At 46.2% G+C, this 13032-nt stretch overlaps 2 protein-coding genes across 5 annotated transcripts in view; both read right to left on the bottom strand.

Moving 5' to 3' along the window:
* Positions 1 to 414: 414 nt before the first annotated feature.
* Positions 415 to 4255, bottom strand: gnat1 (guanine nucleotide binding protein (G protein), alpha transducing activity polypeptide 1). Its single transcript, XM_062545034.1, has 9 exons — positions 4062 to 4255; positions 2918 to 2960; positions 2669 to 2810; positions 2064 to 2221; positions 1784 to 1912; positions 1462 to 1591; positions 1041 to 1194; positions 630 to 856; positions 415 to 491 (listed from the first exon to the last, which is right to left on the bottom strand). The coding sequence occupies exons 1-8, from the start codon at positions 4165 to 4167 to the stop codon at positions 666 to 668; spliced, it is 1053 nt and encodes a 350-aa protein (XP_062401018.1). The 5' UTR covers positions 4168 to 4255; the 3' UTR covers positions 415 to 491; positions 630 to 665.
* A 2210-nt stretch (positions 4256 to 6465) lies between these two features.
* Positions 6466 to 13032, bottom strand: part of sema3fa (sema domain, immunoglobulin domain (Ig), short basic domain, secreted, (semaphorin) 3Fa) — a 48740-nt gene continuing 42173 nt past the window's right edge. For 2 of the 4 annotated variants that reach the window (XM_062546256.1, XM_062546258.1), the window contains 8 exons: positions 11718 to 11862; positions 11266 to 11488; positions 10585 to 10673; positions 10443 to 10484; positions 10036 to 10193; positions 9673 to 9740; positions 9333 to 9466; positions 6466 to 9008 (listed from right to left, as the gene is read on the bottom strand). In XM_062546256.1, the coding sequence (XP_062402240.1) occupies positions 8454 to 9008; positions 9333 to 9466; positions 9673 to 9740; positions 10036 to 10193; positions 10443 to 10484; positions 10585 to 10673; positions 11266 to 11488; positions 11718 to 11862 (1414 nt within the window). In that variant the 3' untranslated portion in view covers positions 6466 to 8453. Of the gene's footprint in view, positions 9009 to 9332; positions 9467 to 9672; positions 9757 to 10035; positions 10194 to 10442; positions 10485 to 10584; positions 10674 to 11265; positions 11489 to 11717; positions 11863 to 13032 lie in introns of all 4 variants that reach the window. The other 2 variants (XM_062546255.1, XM_062546257.1) reach the window with 1 other exon arrangement.

The following is a 13032-nucleotide window of genomic DNA, read 5'->3' as shown; positions in this document are numbered from 1 at the left end:
TTTTACTGCTTAAATCGACTTCACCATCTCTCCAACAGATTACAAATTGAAGTGCATGTGCAGGTGTTGTTGTTCCGGTAATTTGGCCATGTGTAGCTACATGATCTTGGATCTAATCAGGCCCAGTCAAACATTTCATACAATTGCCATACAATTTGAGCACCTATTACATACATGCACTCCTGAAAATATTCTATAAATGTCATTCCATAGTCTATGAGGGACCTGCAGCACTGCTTTCTGGACTACAGGTGACAAGTAAAAATGTTTCATTTGACGTTTCCGCTCCGTCTCTCGGTCTCTTGGTACAAATACAGCCTTACAGTCACACACACGGACGGAAATTTCTGTTTTCTTCTTTTTAGAGTTTGGTTGGGCTCATGCTTGTGTTTGTGTATGTGGGTGTATGCATGTGGGTGTGTCTGGGGGGTTGGGATTGTCCTCTGACCTCTGAAGGAGACATGGCGCAGGAGGGCTTCGCACAATGTTACCTAACAGAAAAATAAGAGCAACATTCTCCATTAAGGACACTTCATACAAGGGTAATATTTCAATGATTTGTTCAATATGCTGGATATTAGTCATACACGACTTTGGCCCGATGGTGGAACAGGAAGCAAGGTCTTTACCTGCGCCTCTCCTGCCTGCCAAGGGCCTGCTCCTCTTTAGAAGAGACCACAGTCCTTGAGGTTCTCTTTGATGATGATGTCGGTGACGGCATCGAACACGAACTTGACGTTCTGTGTGTCTGTGGCGCAGGTCATGTGGGAGTAGATTTCCTTGATGTCTTTTCGCAGGTTGAGGTCCAGGAACTGGAGCTTGATGTAGTTACCAGCATCCTCAAAGGTATTGGGACCTGTAGGTGAGCATCAAGTTCATCATCTTGAAATTAAAGTTCAGTTGAATTTTGAGGGCCATTGAAAATGTGTAGAAAGTAATCCATGATGCACCTTGTGTCACACTTTTAACAAAAAATAATTGACCATTGGGGAGAGTATGTTAGTACACAGTGTAGATGGTAGCCAACCAAAAAGCCTTACCGTCATACTCAGGAAAGCACATGCTGAGATGGGACTTCTTGATCTTCTCCACGAAGACATCTTTCTTGTTCAGAAAGAGTACAATGGAGGTGGCTGCAAAGTAACGGTGGTTGCAGATACTGTTGAACAGATGGAGGGATTCGTGCATGCGGTTCTTTGGGAGAAGACACGGACAAAAGGGAACCATAGATTACAGGAGGTAATGGTGTACCATTCATGTGTTTCAAGAATACATTATCTCTCATAGGTCTCTTGAAATTGTTTGGCTATAGGATTGCAATAGCAGTTGTGATGTGAAGGTACATTGAACCTGTTCGAGATTCTCTCATGAGCTGCTTGGCACAGAAACTGTATTTGACACTAACACGGTCCCTCTCTCGGTCCCTGATCTAGCGGCAAGGGAATAGGCGGGCACTCTCACCACTTCATCGTCCTCCACCAGCACCATGTCGTAAGCACTGAGAGCAGCGATGAAGATGATACAGGTGACGCCTTCAAAGCAGTGGATCCACTTCTTTCTCTCCGAGCGCTGGCCACCCACATCAAACATCCTGCAGGAGGAGGAAGAGGAGGAGCAGAGGGATGTTACTAGTGTAAGTGAGTTCATGAGTGTAAATATCAACATCTATGACACATTCTTATATATATAAGAAAAAGGTAGAGTTTGAAATGATATTTTCTTGTTTCGGTGAACCCCCCCTGGATCATGGCATGGGCAAATTCATGATGTCATGAAGCCTTGCCTGAAATGGAGGTCCTTGAAGGAGAACGTGGTCTCAATGATACCAGTGGTCTTTACTCGAGAACGCAGCACATCCTGCTCAGTGGGAACATAGCCAGGCTGCACTATCCGCTCCAGGTCATTTAGGTAGCTGAGAGAGAGAGAGAGAGAGAGAGTAATTTCATCTTTAACTTTATTATCATAGATGATTCTTCAAGTATTTAATGCCATTTTGTGATATTGTGTCCATTCAGTCCTATCTGAAAAAAGTTTTTTTCACTAAAGGAAATTGAAAAACCTACTATCCAGCAGAGTCGTTCAACTGGTACTCAGAAGCCCTGTCGAAGCATGCCTGGATACCAGTGTCCTTCCAGAGCCTGATGATGATATCGGACAACTCCTTAGGCATTGTTCCCTCCTCAATGGTGTCAGCCAAGTGCATCATCTTCCTGGCATCATCCTGCACTCACACAAAAGGTACACAGAAACATCAGAAACAAACGGGGGAAATGACTGTGATGATGGATAGGGGTATTGTCAGTGTTGTTAGGTGGAGTTATGTTTGCTTGGTGTTCACCACTCTTGAACCGCAATGTATTCAACATGGAAATAGGAATGTTGCACGGTTTGTTACTCGTATTGGATAAACACGGTTCATGTTTGATCTATAGGCTAAGAGGATTCAGGTTGTGGGCTTTGAAAATTGTCGAGATCATTTTTTAGTTGCTATTGACATGCACTAAATAAACAAACCTTCACAGCTCTAAAGAAAGTCAAATATCTAAACTTTTGATAGCTGTTACAGTTTCTGGAATTCTATATTCTCACCCCACCCCTACTTTGTTTTTTTTCTGTCCTAGAGCATGCTTTAGCATGCTTTAACCATAGGAGCCTATTGAGGACTTACTCCTGCTGCAGCATCTCCATAGCTGATGTTGAGGGTGGTCATGGCCTTCACAATGGCCATGATGGACTGTAGCGTGTTGCTGTAGATGATGACAATGAACTCCAAGCACTCTTCCAGGGAGTAACCATCTTTGTGGATAATTCTGTTGGGTACACACGGATACACACAAGCGCAAGGAGTTAGAGTGACGTCAGAGAGTTTCGATCAGTATTTGGGAGATAAACAATTTGGGATTTCAGACACACTCACTTCATCTGTTTGACAATGGTGCTCTTGCCTGATTCACCAGCACCTAATGAGGAGACAGGAGGGGGTATTAGAATAGCTCTTACTTGGCAACCTTTCTAATGAGAAGAAGGGAGGCTGACGAAGATCTGTTGATCTGTTGCCTTTTTAAATAATAAAGAACTTTTTTGGAGCCATTACAGTGTGCAGACCATCACCTTTACTAAGAAGGAGAACTTCCTATAGGAAAAGCAACCTGTCTCAAAGTCATCAACACATTTAACCAAAATGGCATCATACCCTGTACTTATTGAGGCAGAGGCCATGCAATATTGCATAAACATTATCCATACTCTTTGAATGGTAAGGCGACGTGAGCATTTTCATGGAGTCGATTTTGAAACTGTTGCATAATTTGCCTTGGGATTCATTTGGGCACCACAAGCAAGACAATTGGTCTTTCTTTCCCCTTCCCAATCCTTTTTTTTTTTTCATTATTCATCCGGCACTCCCTTGTCTTGGCCTCTCTCCCTCTGTACTGTGTGCTCACTCTTGAGAGGATCACTGTAAGAGGCTTGGATCTCATTACTCCTGTCCTAAGCCCTTCACTGATAATGTGACGGGCTGCTCCGCTCCATGCCTGACCCAAATAGACACAGAGTTACAGATCCCTCTGTATAAATCCTTGATCAAATCTGTGAGCATAACACGTCCCCGCAGGTGTCTTCAGAGCTGCGGCTGACCCTTGGGCTGACCCAACAATGCAAGCGCTGCCGAACTCTGCCTGACCTTCTCAGCAACAACTTAAGGAGGATGAATTTCAACATAATTGATCATTAAAGGAGGATGGGTTTCACTATAAGGAGTCATTTTAGGCTAAAGTCAATTAAAAAAAGCCATCAAGAAACATCAGTTAATTCTGTAGGCACATGACAGATCTAGGAATGTAGTTGCATACTGAAAGACCTGACATACACAACAAAGATAACTGAGGTGATCAAAAATGTCCATGGATTTCCTTTTCCAGATGAACTACCCATTCTTTGCATATCCATTTTCTTGTTTTGCATTCCCCATGTCTTTAGTCTGGGTTAGAGCCATGGATTCCCGTCCACCCCCGTCCATCCCATCTGGTGGCGACCAGGTCCCCCGTGAGTCCAGTCCTTACCCAGCAGCAGCAGCTTGACTGTCCTGGCGTCCTTGTCGGCATCCTCCTTCAGCCTCTTCTCCAGCTCCTTGGAGTGCTTCTCCTCGGCGCTGGCTCCAGCCCCCATGTCCACTCAGCGATGAAGGCGCCCTAAAGAGTCGGCCTGGACGAGCTCGGGAATCACCTGAGGAATACGCTCCACTAGCCTGGACCGCACACACCACGTATACGCCGCGCACAGATACCTACCGCTACCTGTAGGTTCTGACGGACCGAGTAAAAGTCCTCCTTTCTCTAAGAGGGCTTTTGGGTGTTCAGCTGACCACCTGGGCAAGGGAGGCCAATAAGAGGCAAGGACAGGGCCCCTCCCGGGGTGGTGCCTGTGGGGGGGCACAGGTGACCTCCTCTCAGATTTAGGAGAATCTGCTGCCCTCAGCGGAAGGTCCTAGCTGCGGCTCAGCCCTAATCCTGCCCTTTACTGATCTCACTGGCCTTTATAAAGACAGGCTGACACATTCACTTGGAGATGCTACAAAGGACTGCAAATGGTTTGCATGAAACATCAGCCACAAAGAAACAGTTACATGCACAGATACAGTATATTCACAACTGGCCAGTTATACTTACTTCACTGTGAGTGAGAAGAATCACTTTCACATTACATAGTGTCACAGTAGGCCTACACGGTGTATTTTGTATTAAATCTAATTTTCAACTTCATATGAATGGTGCAATAGAAGTAAATGCAAGTGTGCTAATATCTGATTCACTGACTTTCATGTATAATTGATACGAAAGTATAAGCCCTTACTTTTGAGATTATTATTTCATCATTCTTCATTTAGCTGATGCTTTTACTCAGAGCAAGTTGCGAGGAAATAACTACTGGCACAGTCCTCATTGGATCACTTCAGGGTGAAGTGCCTTCCTCGCACAGGAACACAGTGGTGGGGGCCCTTGATCAGACTCACACCCTACAGGTGGTCCATTTGGATGCCTGCATCCCTAGTCCCTGGTTCACCACTGCCAGATCCAGCTGGAGATGGTTCAAATGAGAGAATATGATGTAATGCATCGTTGGTTTTCAAACTGAGAACACTAAAGATTGGCTAAGCCTGACACATTGGTATCCAAGTCTTTGTCCAAGGCCTTGTGTACACTGTTTGGCTTTTTTTTTTTTTAATGCATCACTATTAAAGCATCACTGAGTGTGGTTTCCTCCACTCCAATTGTCTGCTGTCTATTTGTGGCACTAGGCAAAACACCTGCACATACGCAGACCTCAATATAAGCAGACGCCAACCTGGAATAGACATCATTGACCTACATGCTCATAAGGAGATAATATGGGCACGGGGCGGGAAGGTCTGGATATACACGCATGAGTCATACAGTAAGCACCGAGGATGACAGCAATTAACTCCTGGGGCCGAATTCTCATGCATGAATTAATAGCCATTGCGTGGTATATGGGAGCATTGAATGTTTGTAGTTAAGGTCTTGCCCATCAGCAGACTGATTTAGTCAAGATATTAAATCAGCTTAAGACTCCACACTTTCACCCATCGTTCAATAGGGCATCTGGTTCTCCAATTCACCTCCTAAAGGGGATTTTCATTGAATTCCACTGATTTACACTGATGTATGATAGTATGTGATGCCCACCATGCGTTTCATCTCTTATTCTCACAGACAGGAGTTCCCTGGAGGGCGGGAAGGCCCTTGGACGAGCTGCCGGAGGTTTTTGTACCGCATCATCACACTCATCTGGGACACCTGACGAAGACCAGCTTTGGTCGAAACGTTGCGTCATTACAAATCACCTCGGGAGCAGCAGCAACAGTGTGCAGGTACTTTTTAAAAAAAATATTTTTTCCGTTTCCATTTTACCCTGCTCCTGTAAAAAGTTGAATGTGCGTGCACTCTCTGCAACTTTGTCATCTCTAATCCTCACAGGCAGGAGTTCCCTGAAAGGCGGGAGGGCCCTTGGAGGAACTGCCGGAGGTTTTTTTTTCCACATCATCACGCTCATCTGGGGATCAATTCAAAGACTATTTTCCATGTGGGTATACCCATATGATCTTAACCAGCTTAGGCAGAACACATTGACCTCAATCTTTAAATGGACAAGGGATCCTTAGGATGACTAAGTTTACATGTGCCTGATGTTTATGACACAAAGGAAATAGAAATGATGGAGCTCTCATCTCTTTCCTGGAACTCCAGTGTATAGGAATACACTAGTCATTGAGCTTTATACCAATGGATGTGAAAACAATTGTATCTCCCAGAAAACCAAGTAAAGCAGTGCATGATTATGGCATGCTTAGAGGTCATTAGTTCCTACTATTGTGTGAACTACTCAAAGTTACGTTTTTTTTTGTTGCCATTTCTGAATAAATGAAATTAATATTCTTATAAAATATAGAGCTTTATTTTTTTAATCAGTTTGCAACATCAAAGAGAGGGGAGAAATGTACACGGTCAAGTCATTACAATAACATCAACTGTGTAGTACATCCAACTCTGTAGATTTGATTTGAATTTCCCATAAAAACATACTAAACCCCAAGAATAAAAAATAAAAATTTAACAGACAAACAAGACGAAATGAGACAAACCACACAGATGTGTTTTTTTTTTCCTTTACAAAAAACAGTATATCTTTCTCACATATTCCTCTTACAGCCATCTGTTGTGACCCCCCCAGGGATGAGGAAGAGTTAGGGCTTCCAGAAAGATCACCTCTTCACCTCTTACACGCTAGTCTGTTTGAGAACATGGAGTCCCTGGTTGCTTTCTCCCGTGGTACAAAGTCACTGGTCACCACCACAAATGAAAGAAAGACAGAGAGACAGAAAAAAAGAGGTTCCACAGACAAAATCTACAGCAATATTTCTTAAACATATTTACAGTAACTGTACATCTCATGCAGAGTGAAAGCCAGCTTCCTATGGTTTTCGTTCTGGATTTTAGCTAATAAACGGTAATCAGAAAATGAGCTTTCTGGTTTCCCCACACCATACCCTTAATGAGTTTCTAAAGTTGTAAAAAGTGCTTCAACTGCCTTATTAATGCCATAGAACTCCCAATTAGTGAGCATGCTATTGTGCTGTATTAATTAGATACTTGGAAGAATGCCCACTGTCTTGTTATTTTGGACTTAAACTTGTGTCAAATCATCCACTGCAGATCATTCTCAGCAAGGGGACTGGTGATGGTCTATCAGGATATATATCAATATTAATATTTACACACAGTAATCAACAAACATTGCATTGCAATAAAACTCTGGATCAGGCAAGGTAAACAAATGCGGAGGTGGGGTGGGTTGGGGTGGGGGGGTGACGCAGAGAGAGTGGGAGACCTTCACAAGAACACTAATGAATGGACACCATGTGTTGGGGAAAAAGGGAGAATGGAAGAACAAAAGAGGTGTGTCGCAGGTTTGTGCTGAGAGAAGCCTTAAGAGTAGCTGAAAAAAGGTTTGGCTTGTGTATGTGTATGTGTGTGTGTGTGTGTGTGTGTGGTAGGTGGCAGGCATCAGGAGGTTTTCGCTGTGTGCACTGCCTTATTCTTGCCTGTGGGGGGCGCTCCTCCTCTTCACACATCCAGTGAAATGCCTCACGTTCTCTCTGAGAACCTGAACAGCTGTGCAAAGAAGGGGAAACCATGTTTGTCTCTCTCTCTCTCACGACCGCTCTCGCGTCTGACGGGCACTCCGCGGTGACCCTTGACCTTTTTGCAGCCCCTTTCAAAATGGCTCCGCCGGTTCACATTTTCACATGAGTCTCTTTTTTTTGCAGTCTGCTGTAGGTACAGAAATGTGATGGAGCTGTTGCCATCTCTCAGAGAGAGGACACTCATTGTACAATAACACCATCTGATATAGAATTACTACATTAATAATAAATATAAGAATAATAATAACAATAATAACAAAACAAAAAAAAATTTTGCACAGAAAGACCTATACACAAAAAAGAAAAAAGGTAAAATGTACCCAGTCTGGGTACAAATAAAATCCACAGAACCTTGACTATTTACAAGCTACAATAAATACCACGTGTGCCTGTTCAACCCTCGCTGCTGTCTCTAGCATTGCTCCATGCATGAATCCTCAGCGGCCTTAGCCTGGCACCAGAGTCAGAGAAGGGAGTGTGTGTGTGTGTGTATGTGCTTATGTGGGAGTCTGTGTGTTTGCGTGTGTATGTATGTATGTATGTATGTATGTGTGTGTTTAGGAGAGAGAGAGAAAGGGAGAGAGAGAGAAGGAGGGAGAGAGAGATAGAGAAGACATGGAGCTGTTGCGGCGTGAGTGTGTGTGTATGTGCGTGTGTGTGTGTGTGTGTGTGTGTGTGTGCATGTGGCTGTGTGTTTATGTGCGTGCTGGATTGTCCATGCGCCGCCCCTTCATGTCTCCGTGGCGACGGCGCTCTGGCCCTCGTGGTGGCGCCGGTTACGCGGCTTGCGCTGCTCCCTCAGCTCCTTCAGCTCCTTGCGCTTGACGGCGCCGCCTCCTCCTCCTCCTCCTCCTCCTCCTCCTCCGGCGCCGACCAGCCCGCTCTGGGGCCCGCTGACCAGTGGGTGCGGCTCGCCGTGCTGCCAGTAGTCCTGGCAGTACTGGTTGATGAGGCTCATCTCGGGCTGGCTCAGCAGGGTCAGCAGGTCCTTGTACTGCTCGGCGGTGGGGGTCCAGGCGCTGGAGCCGGGCGGGTGGGTGAGCGCGGGGGCCTGGGGCCCGGCGGCGGGGCCGGCGACGGCCGTCTGCTGGGGGTGCTGGTGGTGGGACTCGGCCAGCGCGGCGTTGGCCGTGCGCGAGGACAGCACCACCAGCTGCAGCTTGACCAGCGTGTGCTTGAAGTTGTTCTCGGTGGACGTGCACTGGTAGACGCCGCTGTCGGACATCTGCAGCGAGCGCAGCAGCAGGCCCTGCTCGGTCCGCACCACGCGCCCGTCACAGCGCAGCTGCCGCGCACACGCACACACACACACACACACACACACACACACACAGTCAATAGTCAATACACAGTAGAAACTTATGGCACACTGAAACCACTACATGCAATAACTGCTACAGGCATGGAGCCGCATTCATGTTCAATCTGAAGAAAGCTATGAGGGGCCTTTGCAAAGCACCATCAAGAATCATTATTTCAGCTCTCCTTTATAAAACATAACTATGGCCCATTAAACTTAGTTAAGGCAGTTGCTTTCCATGCATAAAGTACTTTTATAACTTCTAAGGGTCCAGTAAATAGGTCCAGATGCCCAGGGCAAGCAGCCTACCTCTTTCTTCCTATCGCTGTTCTCCTTTTGCAGATGCCACTTGATTGACACGTGAGGGGACCTGGCCTGGCACTCAAGGAAGGCGGTACTTCCCTCCACTCCATACTGCACCGTCTCCAGGGTGTTCTTATTGGCTGTGAGGGATTATAAGCATGACATCATATCCTGCGCTCCAGAGAGATGCCTTCCGAGTGTTTATATGCTCTTTATAAGCTTGTGTGCTGTCCTCCATAATGTAATGAATGTACTAAATACATACACTTGTTCTGCTTCAGCTGTAGTGAAGTGATAGCGTTAGAATACATTATGAACAAATAGAGGAAGAGGTAGCCTCTCTCACCATTGGAGTTGTAGCCCCTGCACTGCCTGATGGGGTTTCCGTACTTTACATCCTGTCGGCGGCTGCGCCTGGAGGGGTCAGATCCACATTCCCAAAACAACAGAATCATTACAATATGCTCCAGACAATAACATCGACACACACATTTCACAATTTTACTAATATGGAAGACAGTGTTCATCTTGTTGCAAGGTACTATTAATCTCATAAGCTAAGTATTGTACTGGTGTGGTAAATGATACAGTACGATTGACAAAAACGGATTGGGAAATGTGTCTATGAGACATTTCAACACACAAAGATTGTACGCACTATGCACACAGACATGCATCATACGCACACACGCACACACACACACCCTACCTCTTCTGCGAGGCGGAGTAGCGGGAGCAGGACTTGCCGTCCCAGGCGCAGTAGGGGTCTCTGGCCAGGCAGCAGTCGGCGCAGGCCTCGCCGTAGACGTCGCAGCGGTGCAGCACCAGGTGGGTGACGCCGGCGGGCGAGCCCACGTACAGCTGTTGCTGTAAGGAGACAGAGGCAGCGGCGGGGGGGGTCAGGAGGTCAGCTCATCCTCTCTCATCCCTCTCCACACTAAAACAGCATCCTCGCTGGCCAAGAACGGCTGCTCTACTCAATATGCGGAACGCATTAGGCATGTGTTCCGTATAAAGCGCAGGTATGACGATGGAAGGGATTCCTTAGGCATTACTGTGGAGGTTGATTTATGAATAAGATTTTTTAGAAAAAATAAATACATAAAAAATACATACCCTTTTGGGAGAAATCTTCATGCTTGTTATTGGTGTTGGAACCTGAAGGTTTAGATAAAAAAGCATATTTTACTGCATGAAAAACAAGGACTGGGACAGAAGAAGTCGAGGGAAAAGATTAAAAAAAATCACTCTGACTCACTCTGAAGACCTCCACTTCCTCAAGTACTAATTCCTCTGTCTGCAGGTCATCGCTGGGAAGGACAATCACCTTCTGAATGGTTCCTCTGTCTGTGGGTGGAGAGAGAGGGAGAGGGAGACAGAGAGAGAGAGAGAGAGAGAGAGAGAGAGAGAGGGAGAGAATGAAAGAGAGAGTAGAGAGTCTAAGCGGCAGTGCGTTTGAAGTGAAGCTCAAGATGAAAGCCTAAAGCCGCTCACTTATATAACGCATCCCCCCCCCCCCCCCCCCGACCTTATTGAAGCTAAACAGACCCTCCCCATTGATAATCATCTCTGAGCTGACACATGCTTCCAGGCAGACAAACAGTCTAACAGTCCGTCCAAGAACTCTGAGATTTTCTCCTGCAGACTTTACACCACATGTCATCTTACATCGCTTACTCAACTGAAAACACACTCCAGAAAATAAACAGCCAGAAGAGGGCCCGAGATCGGACACCATCCAAACGTCAAACTCAGGAACCCTGAAAGGGCTCTCAGTATCTAAACACTTTGGGCTCTCCTTGACTTGAGGAAAGCACTTTTAAAAAAACAGGTGTAATACAGTTAATCTCATTCAAATACACACGGTCTGATGCGTGGTTCAGATCTACCGCCAGGCTCTGGACTGCCCCCCACCTCCCCCCACTCCTATCCCACTTACCCGTCCCCAGGAACAGCACTTCGTAGTTGCCGTCGGCGGCGGCCACCTGATCCACGGTGATCGTGGTGAACTCGTAGTCCACGTTGGTCCTGACCACAAGAGGGCGCTTGTGCACCGGGTACACGGCGTTGTACATGGTGGGGTGGTTACGCATAAAGTTGATGACCTCGTCCGGGTAGTCTTTGGTGGACTTAAGCGAGGGGGTGAACGTCCCTCCTGGGCACTGGAATTTTAAAAGAGGATATCCGTCTCTTATACGTGTACTTTTTTCCCCCTCTTGATGCACTCAAAGATCTTACTGTAGAAAAACAGCTTTCATTTTTTTTACATCTATAACTAGATTCAGGACTTGAAGTCTCAGAATAATGAGTGGCTGCAAATACAGAGTGTGTGTGTGCGTGTGTGTGTGCGTGTGTGTGTGGGTGTGTGTGTGTGTGTGAAATTCTACTCACTGTTCCTGGTCGAGGGTATGGTATCTTTCCTGTGTAGGCGACCCACTGGTAGTTTGGTCCCTCTTTGTGAGCAAAGGGCCCATTGAACACCATGCGCACATCCGCCATGGAGTAGACACACACGGCGGAGCCCTTGAACACAGACCTACACATGGGCGAAGACAAACACACACAGGTCCATAGGTCTGCTTGAGTACGCACACACACACACACACACACACACACACACACACACACACACACACACACACACACACACACAACTGATCACTCTTTCTCTTTCACTCTCTATCTCTCTTTCTTTCACACACACACACACACACACACACACATACACACACACACAATGCTGGTATTATTTTTAACTGGAAGAGTGTGCATGAACTTTTCCCCGTTTCCCTCCGTAAAAAAAAGGACTCATTTTAATCGCTTCCACGAAATTCGGATTCAATTTATCAAGGTTGCTGACTGATATGTCTTACTCAAACCACATGAGACCACTAACCTCTCTGCTCAACAGGAAAATGCTTTTCCCCCACTCTTTTTTTGTGTAAGCATTTGGCTGTACTGGGCCGTATAAGTAGAGATGATATTATTGTTGAAGCTGAAAAAAGGCGAAAAACGTCTTTTCTCTTGGACGAGAGGAGCGACTGAATATGAATGAGAGAGAGTGGAACATAGACCCCCCCCCCCCCCCCCCCCCCCCCGACCCCTGAGAGGTAGAAGGCACCTCCAGGCATCTCAGACTAAAAGCCTGACTATTGTGGTGGGGTTGCAAAGGCCCTCAGCACAGTCATCTAGGAAATGGAGCTCAAGAAAGACAACTGGTGAAGGACAAAGAGCAAACTGTGCCTCCACCAGCCAAGAGCAGGCAGACTGTTAATACATTACCTATGGAAATGGCTGTGAGCTTTTTTTTTTCTTCTTCTTTTTTTCTTTCGGCTCATAGGTGAATGGAGTCTTAACTGGCTAATAAAACGAGCCCTAATTTTCGCAAACCTGCTACTACTGCAAAAGCACTTAACAGGGGTGCAAAAATCAGTATTTATGTTTGGTGCTGGGCAGACCCCAATGACCCCCTGACCAATCCCAGGATGTAATTAGCTCTGTAATGGGCAGCCCTGGCTTTAGTGAATCCAGACCCTGGTGTATAAAGCTAATACAATGGGCCAGATGCCAGGTTTCTTTCGCCTGGGAGTCTGGAGGAAGTGTAGTTTCAGGGAGTGACGGTCTACATGCTCAGGCAGACTACCTCAGCTTCAATACCTGACTGGATACCAGTAGAAGTGTGTGTGTGTGTGTGTGTGTGTGTGTG

This window comes from Sardina pilchardus, chromosome 9 (assembly GCF_963854185.1).
Source record: "Sardina pilchardus chromosome 9, fSarPil1.1, whole genome shotgun sequence".
NCBI lineage: Eukaryota > Metazoa > Chordata > Actinopteri > Clupeiformes > Clupeidae > Sardina > Sardina pilchardus.
The sequence above is the reverse complement of the archived record's forward strand: the minus strand, read 5'-3'. Positions and strand labels throughout refer to the sequence as shown.

Excerpts from the sequence above, each read along its gene's own strand:
- gnat1 (XM_062545034.1), bottom strand. The coding sequence starts at position 4,167 with ATGGGGGCTGGAGCCAGCGCCGAGGAGAAGCACTCCAAGGAGCTGGAG. Across the intron at positions 1,195-1,461 it reads TGGTGGAGGACGATGAAGTG|AACCGCATGCACGAATCCCT; the intron begins GTGAGAGTGCCC and ends CTTCTCCCAAAG. Across the intron at positions 857-1,040 it reads GTGCTTTCCTGAGTATGACG|GTCCCAATACCTTTGAGGAT; the intron begins GTAAGGCTTTTT and ends GCTCACCTACAG.